This window comes from Ammospiza nelsoni, unplaced genomic scaffold (assembly GCF_027579445.1).
Source record: "Ammospiza nelsoni isolate bAmmNel1 unplaced genomic scaffold, bAmmNel1.pri scaffold_55, whole genome shotgun sequence".
Classification (NCBI taxonomy): domain Eukaryota; kingdom Metazoa; phylum Chordata; class Aves; order Passeriformes; family Passerellidae; genus Ammospiza; species Ammospiza nelsoni.
In genome coordinates this window covers 119,137-135,875 of record NW_026683193.1, presented here as the reverse complement: position 1 = coordinate 135,875, position 16,739 = coordinate 119,137, and the positions used below count along the sequence as shown (strand labels likewise).

At 43.3% G+C, this 16,739-nt stretch overlaps 1 protein-coding gene across 1 annotated transcript in view; it reads left to right on the top strand.

Annotated features, from left to right (window-relative positions):
• The window catches only part of LOC132087211 (protein arginine N-methyltransferase 5-like), a 37,370-nt gene extending 21,322 nt beyond the window's left edge, over nucleotides 1-16,048 (top strand). Inside the window, exons 8-10 of the mRNA XM_059493225.1 lie at nucleotides 810-887; nucleotides 12,716-12,774; nucleotides 15,922-16,048. Of these exons, the coding sequence (XP_059349208.1) occupies nucleotides 810-887; nucleotides 12,716-12,774; nucleotides 15,922-16,048 (264 nt within the window). The remainder of the gene's footprint in view (nucleotides 1-809; nucleotides 888-12,715; nucleotides 12,775-15,921) is intronic.
• Nucleotides 16,049-16,739: the final 691 nt, after the last annotated feature.

The following is a 16,739-nucleotide window of genomic DNA, read 5'->3' as shown; positions in this document are numbered from 1 at the left end:
TCCCAGTCCATCCCAGTAACCTCCCAGTTCAAACCAGTAACCCACTGGGAACCCCTGAGCCCAAACCAGTAACTCCCAGTAACCCCAAAACCTGTCCCAGTTCAAACCAGTAACTCCCAGTCCATCCCAGTTCCCTCCCAGTATATCCCAGTTTGATCCCAGTATAAACCAGTCCCCTCCCAGTACAAACCAGTATAAACCAGTCCTTCCCAATACAAACCAGTATAAACCAGTCCCCTCCCAGTACAAACCAGTATAAACCAGTCCCTCCCAGTACATCCCAGTTTGATCCCAGTCCCCTCCCAGTACAAACCAGTATAAACCAGTATAAACAAGTATAAACCAGTCCCTCCCAGTCCCTCCAGAACTTTGGAAGAATTTTGGGATTTTTTTGAGCAATTTTTGGGGAAAGTTTTTGGGAATTTTGGGGAAAATTTGGGAAATTTTGGTGTCAATTTTTGAGGAAATTTTGGGGGGAATTTTGGGGGAAATTTGGGAAATTCTTGTGTCAATTTTTGGGGAAATTTTGGGGGGAATTTTGGGGGGAATTTTGGGGGAAATTTGAGAAATTTTTGTGTCAATTTTTGGAGGAATTTTGGGGACAGTTTGGGAAATTTTGGTGTCGATTTTTGGGGGAATTTTGGGGAAATTTTGGGTGGAATTTTGGGTGAAATTTTGGGCGAATTTCTCCAATTTTGGGGGAGTTTTTGGGTGAATTTTTGGGAATTTTTTTGTGAATTCTGGGTGACTTTTTACCCATTTCTGGGGTGAATTTTGGGGTGAATTCCGCGGATTTTGGGTCTCAGCAGCCCCTGATGGACAACCTGGAGTCTCAGACCTACGAGGGCGTCGAGAAGGATCCAATCAAATACTGCCAATACCAGCAGGTACCACCCCCTCATTTGCATCTCATCTGCATACCCCAAACCCTTCCTTCCCCCTTTGCTCCGCCCTCTTTTCCCCTTATTTGCATATTCATGCGGCTAATTTGCATGGGCGCCTCCCTTCTTATTCATCGCCTTGGATCCAACTCTGCCTTAATTTGCATAAATGAATCACTGATTTATGAAAAAAATTTTGCATAAATGAATCACTGATTTATGCAAATTAACCAATGCTGAATTAATCGGCAGCGCAATAATCGATATTGCGGTAAAATAAGAAATAGAATATTTATGATTATAATATTAATAAAATAATTTGTTATTATTATTTTATATTTATATTTAATGCTTTTTAAAAATTTTTAAAATTTTTATTATTATAATTACTTGTATAAATTAGGGGGTAATTAGCATTATTTGATCGGTGTTGATTTGTGTTAATTATTGATTAGTTATAGGTTTGAATACCTTAATTGCTGATTGGCATATTGTGTTTATTTTGCATGTATTTGTGAGTGATTTGCATAATTTAATTGGTGACTTGCATAATTTAGTCAGCTTTTTGTGTGGTTTTCTTTTAGTTTGCATAATTTAACAGATGACTTGCATAATTACTGCTTTAATTTGCATTAACACCATTAAATGCAAGCACGTGACAGTCCTTATTTCCATATTCATGACCTTATTTGCATATTAATTATTATAGTTTGTGAAGGTCCGCCCGAAATGAACGGGTGACGAATGATTTTTGGGTGCAAAAATAACCAACACAAGGCACAGGGGTTTTGCAGTAATAAATCAACAAGGTGCAATTTTATTGATTATAACCACAGCTAAATATGCGTTTGGTTAAGGGATCCGGGGAAGAGAAGGGTAAGACAAGGAAAAAGGGAGAAAAGGAGGTCAGGGAATGGAGTATAGCTACCAAAACGTGATGTCTTCGGGGTCCCGCCACCGAAACTCGCTGGTACACGTCTTGGGGAGTACTTGAAGGACAGTCGGGCCGAACCCCAATATATATACTGTTCTTGGTTGGGGGAAGGTAACTGAAATTAGGTTTCCATGGAGGGGAGAAGTCCATTGTTTACATGGCCGAATGATCACATGTACGTTAAGTTTTCCCCCTCCCTGAGTTGGGAGGGAGTGCAGTCCCAGTCTCTGGACGGAGGTTGCCAGGGGGGTGCCATGGGGGTGCCATGGGGGTGACAATAGGGTGCCAGAGGGGTTCTTGGTTCCTTGATGAGGGGATTCTCATCTCAGTTGGTCCGTCACGGTGGTTGAAGACAGGCAAGAGGGGTCTTCTCATGGAGCGGGGGGGGGAGCCACCCCAGAGCTCAGTCCAGCCAGCTCAGGAGTTTGGAAGAAAGTCCAGTTCAATTGTCCAGAAAAGGGCAGCATGCCCCCTTCGAGTACAGCATGGCGTGTTCTGCAAACATCACTTGTGAACACACTAGATAAGCAGGAGACTTTCTTTCCCAACCGGCTCAGCAGTTTTAACCCTTCGGTAGTCTTTTCTCATGACAATTGTGAGGCAAAAAATGAAGGATTTTCGGATGGACTTCTACACGACCCCGTGACTCACGATTGTCTTGAGGAATCTTCATCAGCAGAGCTCTAGAGTGTCTTTGATACTCGTTGCACGTCGGTAGCATAACCCCGGAAAAGTAGGGATGACATGGGAGAGGGGATAAAAGGGGAAGAGAAGGAAAAGAAAGAGGGGAAAAAGGGAATCAACAAACATAAACATAATTAATATTGATCCATCATAACAATTTCACACGTGGTTATTTGTTATAACGATTTCAAAAAATTATGATTAATTTTAACAATTTCAAAAAATATTCATCAATTAAAGCAACATCATTTGTTTAACAATTTCAAAATGATTAAAACAAATCACAAATAATCAAAACAACAAATAAATCATAATATAATCATCATCTTTTAAAATTATTTTCTAAGAATTAAAGTAACTTTCTGTAAATCATACTTGATATTCAAGAAGTTGTTCTAAAGCACATATGCCTGATTCATAACCGTTTCGTATCAAATGTTTTGGGGACATCTATTGTACTGAGTACATCAGCTAAGCGGTGTGCATTGACTACAGTTGACAGTTTCTTAAGCTTTTTCATCATTCTCCAATTCAAAATGAATAGGGCTGCTGACAAGATAAAGCCAAGCGTAACTAGGATCAAAAGAACAACAATTGGATGGCACACATTGTTCAGAACACCTGTGGCAGTAGGTGACCACCCAAAAAGAGTATCCCACCACCTATGCTCAGCATCCTGCTTTACCCTCTCCATAACCCGGTGTATTTGTTCCACGTTGTGATGAACAGTCACCAGAGTCTTCTGTCCGCTCTCCTTGATTTTCTTGAGGATGTCAATCAGGTCTTGATGGAGCAATAGTTGTCTCACGAGGGTGAGGTTCATTCCGATAGGAGTGGGCATCAGCTTCTGGATCAGCGTGTAGTTGGATTGCAGTAGGTGGTGAGAAGTGACTGGAGCTTCATAAGAGAAATCGCATCCTACTATCTTAGTAAAGTTACAAGCACAAAAATTTGAATGATTTTTCGCATCTACCACAACATCTTCTACAAAGACAGAATCACATGTCGTTCTAAAGCATGCACAGCCATTGCCTATGTATATAAGAACTGTCTGGGTATCCTCATGTGGACGCATCTCGAAATGACAGATGTTCTGCTCTGTGTCCAAACAGATATCCTGAGCTACAATTGCATTGCTTTCACAGATAAACCCTTGCTGTTCTCGGACAATACAAGTTTCCAGGTTAACAGTTTGCCATTTGTCATCAACCTGACGGGCCCATCCCCTATGTTCAGTAGGATAGAGAACAGCTCCGTCATGGTTTAATCCTAATGCAATAACAGGGAAGACCAAATGTACAGAGGCATTGCGTATGGTTAGGACAAAAGCAGTGGCTGTGTTTGAAATGGGGTCATAGGTAAAGTTCACCAGGTTCCACCAGGATTGGAATTCTCTTTCAAATTCAGTGGTACTGTCCCAAATTATTTTCCGAATTTCTGTGGGGAAGGTGCCTTCCTCGCCCTCTCTTATGATTGCAGCAGAGACAGATTGCATCCACAATTGTGCCTTGATACAGCTGAGGGCTAAGGAAACATTGTTCTGTGTAGCACTAAGTGCATCAATTACCAATTTGTGATCATCCACATTCACTTTTTCCCAATTTGGCAAAATGTTTGACAGCAGCCACTGGTGTGTACCTAAGGCTGACAGAGATGACCTCAGTGGTTGCTGCAATCCAGCCAGATCCTTAGTTGTAGCAGCCAATTTGTTCATTAGTACTTCAGAGTCAATGCTATTCAGAATTCCCAATCCTGTACCCACAACACCGGTCACATCCCTTGGTGTCCTCTTAAAGGAGCTTCGTTTTCGAAGCCAAGTGGTCCAGCCTTCAAAAGAGGTTTGCAGGAACGGAGAACAGGCTGGTTCAATATCTGAAACATTGTTCTGCATTAGCAATTTGACCTGTTTGAGAGACCATGCCGGATTGAACAATATTTGTTGTTGGCCAGTTTTCCTGATCACATAAGGTCCAATCTCGAAAATTATCAGGATGAGTGTGACCGGGGGTGTGGGTGAAGTGGTAACAGTGGCGACAGTGGGAACAGTGGTTTCAACATTAATTACAAATTTAAAAGAAAGGCCTTGAGTATCCTTGGCCCAGAGACAAATTACCTCTGTAGTGCCGGTTAATGTGAAACTGTACCAGCAATCCCGTACGCTTGGGTGCGTGCAGATTTGCTGCTGTTCGTTTTTCCGATCTGTGGAAACACTGATTGACCTCGCTTTGCTGTAATTAGACCCATTAACCATTCGGCACCCAACACTAATTTTTTCACCCACTACTCCATGAACCTGCCAGGTTTTGCGTCTTTCCCATTCTTGTCTGGTGTACAACATATCCTCATGTGTAACTACTGTTAGCAAGTTCAGACCCGTGACATCTCCCATAGATCCGGTGGATTGCAGGAAGGCATGAGACCAGGGCCACTCAAAAGAGTTCCCTGCTGCTCCTGCCATTCGGGATGTGAAGTTAGAAAAAAGGCTCTCACTTAGGGTCTGAGAGAGTGTAATTACAGCACTCGGTGTGGGTTGTGGTACAGTGTTTATCTTAAATGTGTAAACCAAGCCTCTCAGTCCTAGTGGACTAGCTGTGTCATTCTCCCAGCGACATGTCACGTAAGTGGGTTTGGCTAAAGTAAAACTGTACCAGCAATCAAGTGATTCATCATTACAATCTTTTGTAATTGCAACATTGGTGGTTTTGGCACTAGAAACATAACTACCAACATGTTCCTGGCGGCAACACAGAGTAAGGGGACTTTCTATTTTGGAACACCCCCATTTCTTTGTGGGACACAATCTTGCTGAGGGGATGTTCAGATAATTCCTTCCGCCTGCTTCCATAAAATTTCCAGCAATTATGATGGAGGTGGCCTTTTCATGGAGGGTTCCTTCCACTTTTCTGCATGTTACCACAATTGACTCACCAACCGTTCCCGTAAGGGTTCTCATCAACTCATTCTGGTCCCACCTCCACTCATTCGGGCGGTACACCTTGGAGTTATGCTGCACTAGGGTTGCCAGGCTCGGGTAATGGCCTTTAGGATAGGTTCCAAGGGCACTGGTGTGTTGAGCAATGGCTTCAAGCCACAGCTGCTCACCAGGTGGTTGTCCATGAAATTGCGGTAAAATGCAGAAAAGTATTAGCAAGGTTATCATGTTTTCAGACGACTCTCATGTCCCTCGGGGTTCACCTGTAAAAGCAAGAACAATAAAAAATCCTGCCACTGAGAGGCAGAAAGGAGTTTAAAATGAGGGGATTATCCAGCGTGTGTGTATGCGGTGCTCTTTTCCAAGAGCGTCAGAGGCTACCCATGCATATTTATTCAGAGGGGTTTTCAGTACAAGTGGTACCTCACCCACCGTGGGGAGGTCCACTAAGACAGGTTGTCCAGGGTAATGTGATGGATTGTTTGCATCGTCGGGACCTTCCAGCGAAGGGATGATGCTTGGAGGTGTGGGGTAAAAGGCAGTGACTTTGGGGCAGCCGTTCACCCCCCACCTGCTATTTACCCCTTTAATAGCCTCCCACAGTCGACAGTCCCAGCTGGCTTTGTGGGGCTTAAGGAACCGCTTTAAAAGGCCATTTGTCCTTTCTACAATCCCGTTAGCCTGAGGGTAGTAAGGAGTGTGAAAAGTCCACTTTATGCCTTCGGCTTTGGCCCAATCCTGAACCACCTTGGCAGTAAAGTGAGACCCGTTGTCAGACTGAATTTCTTGCGGCTTTGGAAAAGTTCCAAACCACCCCTGCAAAGCTTTAACTGTATTTTCACCTGTGGCCCTTTTAAAAGCATCAGCTTGTACTAACCCAGATACAATTTCCACTCCTACTAACACAAAATGTTTACCTCCTGATTTCTTAAAAGGACCAATAAAATCTATCTGCCACGCATCCCACAAGCCTTTACCTTTCCTCAAATGCAGAGGGTCATCCTCTAAAGGATGCCTTTCCAGTCGCTTGCGGCACTGTTCGCAGGCCGATATGCATGTTTTACACATTTCCCTGGTGACTGGCCAGCCGCGGGCGTGTGCTTCCTGGTACAGATCTTTGGCACCTGTGTGCTGCCTTTTTACATGTAACCATTCTAACAGTTGATTCCAATCCTCTGAGATAGTTTCTTTTTTCAGGGGGCTAAGCCTTGCTAGTTCATCAACTTTGTTGTTCCATTCACCTGCTTGATTCCCATCAGTTTGATGAGAAGCTACCCAACCAACCAGAAAGTTTCCTTTACTGGTGATTTCTAGGATTTCTTTCCACTTATCTTTCTGCCACACTGGGATTCTGTTAACTTCCCAGCCATTCTGTTGCCGGAAAGGGAGCCACTCAGTGCAGCCTTTGTATACCGCATATGAATCAGTATAGATGTAAACAGGAGAAGTGTTTTGTGCCTCACGCTGGAAAACACTCCAGAGGGCTATGAGTTCTCCTACCTGAGCGCTGCCCTCCCCTTCTGTGATAATCTTTTCACCAGATGAAATATGTAAGGCAGCCGCCTTATATTTCCAAATTTTTCCTTCCCGCTTTGAGGAAGCATCTGTAAACCAACAGTTTGCTGCTATTTCAGGTGAGAATGGTGGTGCTATTTTTATTACAGAAGCAGGTTTGTCTTGGCTACTATCTAGGCTCTCAGTATCTTGTATTGCTAAGAATTTTGCAGCACCTTCTGTGACAGGAAAGCTATTGCAGTAATACTCTATTTGAGCATACCATTTCCTGACTGACGACTTTTGAGCTATGCCGTCAGGTGGAGGGGTCCCATTTGTGACAGCTTTAATTACCTTGAAGGGACCTCTCAAGATGATAGCTTGCTGCCGTGTGATTTTTTCTACTTCAATGAGAGCTAAGCTAACAACAAACAATCCTTTTTCCCAGGTAGTGTATCTTTTTTCAGCATCTTTAAAACCACGGGAAAAGAAGCTGACAGGCCTTGTTGGGCCTTCGGGACCTCGCTGCCAGATGTGTATTGATAGCCCTGAGGAGGCAAATCCCCATTCCACTTGGAAAGGGTCTTTAGGATGGATGGGCCCCAATGCCTGATGTGCAGTGGCTTCAAAAATCAATAACTGCAGTGCTTCCTCCTGAGAGGGAGTCCAATCCCATTTGATTCCTTTCCTCAGTAAATTGTAAAGGGGCCTAGCAATGATTGAGAAATCTGGGATGTGTTTTCTCCAGAATACTAACAGTCCTAAGGCTTGCTGGAGGTCTTTTTTGTTTTCAGGCATTTTCATCTGCTCTAGAGAAGTTAAAGTGTCAGGTGGGATGCATGTGCTGCCAGATCGCCACCAAATTCCCAGGAATTTCACTTCCTGAGAAGGCTTTTGGATTTTCTCTGAGGGGATCTTTAAATCAAGGCTCTCCAGATGAGAGATTATATTCTGCAGGAGATCCCCCACCTCTTTAATTTCCTCTCCTCCTACCAAAATATCATCAATGTATTGGTACACAGCTACAGTGTCAGGTTTAGGTATTTTTTCTAATTCTTTTGCTAAAGCATGGTGTGCTAGTGTTGGAGAGTGTTTGTATCCCTGAGGGAGTCTGGTGAATGTGTACTGTTGTCCCTCCCATGTGAATGCAAAGCGATCCATGTCCTCTGGCTGTATAGGTATCATGAAGAACATGTCTTTAACATCTATGGTTGCCATGATTGTGTGAGCCTTTTCTTGTATTGATGTTATGAGTTCAGCTAAATTTGGCACTGCTGCAGTCAGAGGGTCAGTGTTGGCATTCAGCCTACGGTAATCAACCGTAAGCCTCCACTTCCCGTTAGGCTTTCGGACTGGCCACACGGGTGAATTGTATGGGGAGTGTGTGTTAATAATTATTCCTTGATCACGCAATTCCTGAATAACAGGTTTGATGCCTTCTCTAGCTCCAGAAGGCAAGGGATACTGTTTCACACTGATTGTTTTACTGTAAGGCAGTGCGGGTGTGGTCTGAAGCAGTCTAATGTTAAGTTGTGGAGTACTAAAAGATCACAGGAAACCCTCAGTGTCTTCCCACTGCTTTCCTGAGAGGACATCCATCCCTAGCAGATTATTCGGTATGTCCCCAATTACCATTTTGACAATCAATTGATTTTCTTCTCCCGGGAGTGTTATTTTGACTAAAGCAACGTTCATGGGTTCTATGGTTCCTAAAGCATTAAGAACGTAGCATTGCTTTTTTGTTGGAACAGCTCCACACTTCTGGGCATCTCTATGTGTTAGTGCAGAGATCTGGGCTCCCGTATCAACAATGTAGGTTACCAGAACCTTTTTTGGACCCGTGATTGCTGTAATTAACATGTCTCCTGATTTATTTTTTGTGAGCCTTCGTAAGTAAACCCAATCTCCACCCCTTCGCTCACCTGTAAGCGGTGGAGATATTAGTTTCCCGAAAGCTCTGTTGGTGAAGATTCACTGTTTGTGTTTTGGGGCACGGGCGGGAGGGCAGTTATGTTGCTTAGATTCTGTGAAAGAAGTTGCGAAAGAGTTACTTCCGGCTTACTGCTGGCGCTTTTCAGGAGACACGCAGCCAGGGTTTCACTGTCCAAGTTCTGTGAAAGAAGCTGAGAAAGAGTTAATTTTGGCTCACTGGCTGTGTTCTGTGGGAGAGGCTGAGATGCAGCCTCACTGCCCAGGTTCCGAGGAAGAGACTGTGAAAGGGTTAACTTTGGCTCATTGCCTGTGTTCTGTGTGAAAGACTGTGATGCATTGTGTGTACTGAACTGTGTATTGGTAGGAGTGTTTGTTAATTTCTGGTGAGGGAGGGGATTGGGGCACTAGGCTGGGTATTTGTTCTTTTAAAATTCCAGTTAGTTATGATTTTCTGCAATTTTTCAAGTGGTAAACCATCCATGATGTCCCGGGGAACCCCTTTCTTTATTCCCAGCATCCACCAGCGTTGTCTGTTGGAAATCTGTTTTCTTGGTTCTATGTTTTCAGCGTCAGGGGTTCCCATAAACCGGACACCTTTTGTTTTTTCGGATTTTTCTTCCAGGGTTTTTACAGGCCCATACTGTCTACAATAGTTTATTAAATCAACTGCTACCTCACCCCATGTCCAAGTCTTGCGATTACTATTAGATGTGTCAGATGGTGTTGTGGGAGCCTGTGTTGGTGTGTAGGGTGAAGGTGCAGTGCCAGTGGATTCAGACTGATCAGAGGAGTTGTTAAGAAGTCTTTCTAATCTATCTATTGGGCTTAGAGCCATAACTGTTTTCTGAATAGTGATTGCAGTTGATTTCAATGTTTCTGGAAGCCCACAAATTAAAGGGGTCATAATTTCAGGCTTCACAGGCAATTGCATTGGGGATTCAAAACCAGGAATTAATTTTTTCTCATGAATCATTTGCAAACATGCAGCTTTTTGTACACTTTCTAGGATTTGGTCGGGGTAGTGGCAATTGCTAAGGGATCACCCCTTTCCAGGGGATTTATTCCCCCAGCCCAATAGGCTACATGTTGTGTTAGAGACCAGGCATCACGCTTATCTCCTGTTGTTAGGAAAACACCATGTCCCCAGTAACCACTGGCTTCTTGTTCAGTTAACTTAATCTGGTCTCCGCCAGTGAGGGACACACGGAACACATATTCTGTTTCTGATTCGTGGGGGAGGCGACCAAATTCCTTTTTCAATTTAGCTAATTCGGTAGCGCTGAATGGTGTTTGTTTGGTTGTTTTGTGGGGATCCATGTCTTCATCATTAATGTAATTATATTCAGTTTTAATAAAAGGTCTCAAATGAGGACAACAATTTTCCCCACAATTTTTAGCTATTTCAGATTCTTTTTGTTTTGCTGCCTCGAGTTCTTTGTAAGGATAAATCTTTGTAATGCAAGGTGTTACTTTTTCTTCCTCCTCTGTAGAGGAGTTGATTTTGTCTATGGCTTTGGTGTGTTCTTCCCTAAGAGCAGCTCGCAGCGTGTAAATTTCATTTCTGTCCTCATTTAACTGTTTTTGCAAAATTTCAACCAAATTTTGAAGGGAATCTATAATTACCATTTCCTCAGTTCTCCGTTTACAGCGGTTTTCTATGGCTGCAGTAAGACATGCTCCAAGAACTGAGCAAAGAATGTTTTTATTTTTACCCATTTTAAATTTTGATTCATGTTGCAGAGAACATATTCTATCAATGACATTTTCCAAATTAAACCAATTGTTCTCTGCCCAAGTTTCTCCGCCGGATGACGGTTTGGCATGGTATTTAGCAAGCAACGTGTAAAAGTCAGCTTTTGCTTTAGGATTGAGATTTTCACTCATTTTGTGTGAAGGGACTAGGACTATACCAGGGAGCTGATTTGCGAACTCAAGTTACACAATCATACAGACTTTTATTCCACTCTGTCTCCCTAGATAGCTGAAGAAACCAAATCTGTCTGGAAGGCACTGTTTTAATTGCTTCAAATTGTCCCTTCCTTTCCAGACAGTCTAGACACACACACTTACACACACACACAAATGTTCTCTCTGTGAGGGGACCAGAAACCTAGAACAGGAAAAGCCACTCAGCCTTCGCTGCGCCGCCCCTCGCTCCCTGTGTAGGTGAAGGGACAATATCTGTCTAAAAGGCACTCCTTAATTACTTCAAGTCTGTCCCTTCCCTTTTAGACAGTCCAGGTACACAAAATACAGCAGTAAAAAAGAGTAACAGGTTCAAATTCAGCTCAAAAACAACAGTAACAGGTTCAGATTCAATTCAAATACAACAGCAACAACAACAGTACCAATATCAGTATCAATATCAGTAACAGCATCAATATCAGGATCAGGAGAAGTATCAGTGTCAGTGTCCGTGCCGGTAAAGTCAGTAGCAGAAGTGACAGTAACAATTTTCCCTGCTTTTGCACCGAAAAATCTTTTGTGTCAATTCCGGAGCCTGTGTGCTCAATCGAGTGTGAGATTTGGCTTTGGCGTGTGTAGTCTGCGAGAGGTTACAAACTACACAAAACCTGCAAAATCTCACTGGCTGCTGGAATCCTTGTCCGTGACGCCAATTATGTGAAGGTCCGCCCGAAATGAACGGGTGACGAATGATTTTTGGGTGCAAAAATAACCAACACAAGGCACAGGGGTTTTGCAGTAATAAATCAACAAGGTGCAATTTATTGATTATAACCACAGCTAAATATGCGTTTGGTTAAGGGATCCGGGGAAGAGAAGGGTAAGACAAGGATAAAGGGAGGAAAGGAGGTCAGGGAATGGGGTATAGCTACCAAAACGTGATGTCTTCGGGGTCCCGCCGCCGAAACTTGCTGGTACACGTCTTGGGGAGTACTCGAAGGACAGTCGGGCCGAACCCCAATATATATACTGTTCTTGGTTGGGGGAAGGTAACTGAAATTAGGTTTCCATGGAGGGGAGAAGTCCATTGTTTACATGGCCGAATGATCACATGTACGTTAAGTTTTCCCCCTCCCTGAGTGGGGAGGGAGTGCAGTCCCAGTCTCTGGACGGAGGTTGCCAGGGGGGTGCCATGGGGGTGCCATGGGGGTGACAATAGGGTGCCAGAGGGGTTCTTGGTTCCTTGATGAGGGGATTCTCATCTCAGTTGGTCTGTCACGATGGTTGAAGACAGGCAAGAGGGGTCTTCTCATGGAGCGGGGGGGAGCCACCCCAGAGCTCAGTCCAGCCAGCTCAGGAGTTTGGAAGAAAGTCCAGTTCAATTGTCCAGAAAAGGGCAGCATGCCCCCTTCGAGTACAGCATGGCGTGTTCTGCAAACATCACTTGTGAACACACTAGATAAGCAGGAGACTTTCTTTCCCAACCGGCTCAGCAGTTTTAACCCTTCGGTAGTCTTTTCTCATGACAATTGTGAGGCAAAAAATGAAGGATTTTCGGATGGACTTCTACAAGTTGCATACCGCAACGCTATTTGCTGTGGTATGATCTTAATTTACATTAAAGTCCCTGATTTGCCTAAAATGGTCCTAATTTGCATAGCCATGCCTCTTTTAGAGTCCATTTAAGCTATATATATGCGTAATTTGCATAGAAGCACCCCTAATTTGCATAATGCAGCTGCGATTTGCATAACGGAGCTCCTCATTTGCATATATTCGGTTTTTTAATTGGCTGAATGAGGCTTTGGTGGGCGTGGCCACTGCTCTCATTTGCATGGCCAAGCCCACTGTCTGGGTTAGGGCCGGTGGGGGTGGTTTGGGTGATGCCGTGCCCCTGATTTGCATAAATTGGTGTGTCTTAGCATAATTTTGCATAAATTTACATGATTTCAGGCCATCTTCAAGTGCCTGCAGGACCGAGTGCCTGAGGCGGAGGGCGAGACCAACGTGCAGTGAGTGCCCAAAATGCCCCAAATTTACCCCAAAATTCACCCCAAAATCCCCCAAAATTCACCCCAAAATCCCCCAAATTCACCCCAAAATTCACCCTAAAATGCTCCAGAATTCACCCTAAAATGCCCCAAAATTCACCCCAAAATCCCTCAAATTCACCCCAAAATTCACCCCAAAAATCACCCCAACATTCGCCCCGAAATCACCAAAATTCACCCCAAAATCCCTCAAATTCACCCCAAAATGCACCCCAAAATTCACCCCAAAATTCACCCCAAAATTCACCCCAAAAATCCACCCCAAAATCCCCCAAATTCACCCCAAAATCTGCCCCAGTGGTTCCCATTTTTGGGGTGAATTTTCCATTTTTGGGGTGAATTTTCCCATTTTTGAGGTTTGGGTTTTAGGGGTGCTGGAGCCGATTTTGGGGTGAATTTTGGGCGAATTTTGGGTCATTTTTGGGTATTTTTGGGTTGGATTTTGGTCAATACCTGCGTTGGATTTTGGGGTGAATTTTGAAGGGTTTGGGTATTTTTCGGGGGGATTTTGGGGTGAATTTTGCTGATTTTGGGGTGGATTTTGAGGTGGATTATGAAGATTTGTGGGAATTTTTGGGGTGGATTTTGGGGTGGATTTTGATGAATTTTGGGGTTTTTTTGCTGGGAATTTTTGGGCTTTTTTTGCGTCCCTGACCCGATTTTGGGGTGAATTTTGAAGATTTTTGGGGGGATTTTGGAGGCTTTTGGGTGAATTTTGGGGTGAATTTGGTGGTTTTGGGGTGAATTTTGATGGTTTTGGAAATTTTTGTGTGGATTTTGTGTGGATTTTGGGGGGGATTTTGAGGTGAATTTTGAAGATTTTTGGGGTGGATTTTGGGGTGAATTTTGAAGATTTTTGGGGGTGGATTTTGGGGTGGATTTTGATGAATTTTTTTTTTTTTTTGCTGGGATTATTTTTGGGTTTTTTGTGTCCCTGACCCGATTTTGGGGAGAATTTTGCCAATTTTGGGATGAATTTGGGTTGAATTTCGGCGGATTTTTGGGGGGATTTTGGGGGTGAATTTTTGGCATTTGGGTGTTTTTTTGCTGGGAATTTTTGGGCTTTTTTTGCGTCCCTGACCCGATTTTGGGGTGAATTTTGAAGATTTTTGGGTGGATTTTGGAGGTTTTTGGGTGAATTTTGGGGTGAATTTGGTGGTTTTGGGGTGAATTTTGATGGTTTTGAGTATTTTGCGGGGGGATTTTGGGGTGAATTTTGGCGATTTTTGGGGGTGGATTTTGGGGTGGATTTTGATGAATTTTGGGGTTTTTTTTTTTGCTGGGATTTTTTGGGGGGGTTTTTTGCGTCCCTGACCCGATTTGGGGTGAATTTTTGGGATTTTGGGATGAATTTGGGTTGAATTTCAGGGGATTTCTTGGGGTGAATTTTTGGGATTTGGTTGGGGTTTTTTTGCTTGGATTTTTTGGGGGTTTTTGGGTGAATTTTGGGGTGAAATTGGTGGTTTTGGGGTGAATTTTGATAGTTTTGGGTATTTCGGGAGGATTTTGGGGTGAATTTTGGTGATTTTGGGGTGGATTTTCGGTGGATTTTGAAGATTTTTGGGTATTTTTTGAGGGGGGATTTTGGGGTGAATTTTGGTGATTTTGGGGTGGTTTTGGGGTGGATTTTGAAGATTTTTGGGGGTGGATTTTGGGGTGGATTTTGATGAATTTTGGGGGTTTTTTTTTGCTGGGATTTTTTGGGGTTTTTTTTTGCGTTCCTGACCCGATTTTGGGGTGAATTTTAACAATTTTGGGATCAATTTGGGTTGAATTTGGGTTGAATTTCTTGGGGTGAATTTTTGGGATTTGGTTGTTTGTTTTTTTTTGCTTGGATTTTTTGGGGGTTTTTGGGTGAATTTTGGGGTGAATTTTGGTGGTTTTGGGTATTTGTAGGGGGATTTTGGGGTGAATTTTGGTGATTTTGTGATGGATTTTTGGTGGATTTTGAAGATTTTTGGGTATTTTGGGGGGGGATTTTGGGGTGGATTTTTTGGGATTTGGGGTTTCTTTTCGCTGGGATTTTTCTGGGTTTTTTTGTGTCCCTGATGTGATTTAGGGGTGAATTTTGAAGAATTTTGGGTGGATTTTTGAGGCTTTTGGGTGAATTTTGATGGTTTTGGGAATTTTTGGGTGGATTTTAGGGTGGATTTTGGGGTGAATTTTGAAGATTTTTGGGGTGGATTTTGGGGTGGATTTTGATGAATTTTGGGGTTTTTTGCTGGGATTTTTTTTTTGTGTTTTTTGTGTCCCTGACCCGGTTTTGGGGTGAATTTTGCCAATTTTGGGATGAAGGATGAATTTGGGTTGAATTTCGAGGGATTTTTGGGGGGATTTTTGGGGTGAATTTTTGGCATTTGGGTGTTTTTTTGCTGGGAATTTTGGGGCTTTTTTTCTGCGTCCCTGACCCGATTTTGGGGTGAATTTTGAAGATTTTTGGGTGGATTTTGGAGGTTTTTGGGTGAATTTTGGGGTGAATTTGGTGGTTTTGGGATGAATTTTGATGGTTTTGGGTATTTTTGGGGTGGATTTTGGGGTGAATTTTGGCGATTTTTGGGGGTGGATTTTGGGGTGGATTTTGATGAATTTTGGGGTTTTTTTTGCTGGGATTTTTTTTTTTGTTTTTTGCGTCCCTGACCGGATTTTGGGGTGAATTTTGACAATTTTGGGATGAATTTGGGTTGAATTTCGGGGGATTTCTTGGGGTGAATTTTTGGGATTTGGTTGGTTTTTTTTCTGCTTGGATTTTTTGGGGGATTTTTGGGTGAATTTTGGGGTGAAATTGGTGGTTTTGGGGTGAATTTTGATGGTTTTGGGTATTTCGGGTGAATTTTGGGGTGAATTTTGTTGATTTTGGGGTGGATTTTGTGGTGGATTTTGAAGATTTTTGGGGTGGATTTGGGTGTGGATTTTGATGAATTTTGGGGTTTTTTTTGCTGGGATTTTTTCGGGTGTTTTTTTGCATCCCCGCCCCGCTTTTGGGGGGAATTTTGCCAATTTTGGGGTTTCTTTTTGCTGGGATTTTTTTGGGGTGTTGTTTTTTGCATCCCCGCCCCGCTTTTGGGGTGAATTTTCCCGATTTTGGGTGGTTTTGCCCCGTTCCCGCAGGGTGGTGACGGTGTTGGGCGCCGGGCGGGGCCCGCTGATGTTGGCCGTGCTGAGGGCGGCGCGGCAGGCAGGGACCCGCGTGCGGCTCTACGCCGTAGAGAAGAACCCCAACACCGTCGTCACGTGAGTATTGATCACCGATCAATAACCAATAATTGATCAATAATCAATAACTGATCGATAACTGATAACGGATCAATAACTGATCAGTACTGATCAATGCCCCGCGTGCGGCTCTATGCTGTGGAGAAGAACCTCAATGCCGTCATCACGCGAGTATTGATCACCGATAACTGATCGATAATCAATAACTGATAACTGATCAATAGTCAATAACTGATCGATAATCGATAACTGATCAATAACTGATCACTACTGATCAATACCCCGGGTGACGTATTGATCACTGATAACCGATCGATAATCAATAACGGATAATCGATCAATAATCAATAACTGATCGATAATCGATAACTGATCAATAACCGATCAGTACTGATCAATGCCCAGGGTGACGTATTGATCACCGATAACCGATCGATAATCAGTAACTGATAATCGATCAATAACCGCTGATCCTTGCTGTCAGTGATTATTAACGGTTGTTAATGACAATTAAGGAGCTAATGAGTGCTATGTAGCGCTAATGAGGCCGGAGAGGTGGGGGGGGGGGTATTGATCACTGGCGTTTGGTCACTCCAATGTCAGAATTGATTATTGATTGATTAATTGAATGATTGGCGGGTTATTGATTAATTATTTAATGCTAATTGAGGGCAGTGAGGGCTATCAATTAACTAATTAAGGCTAATGAGGGG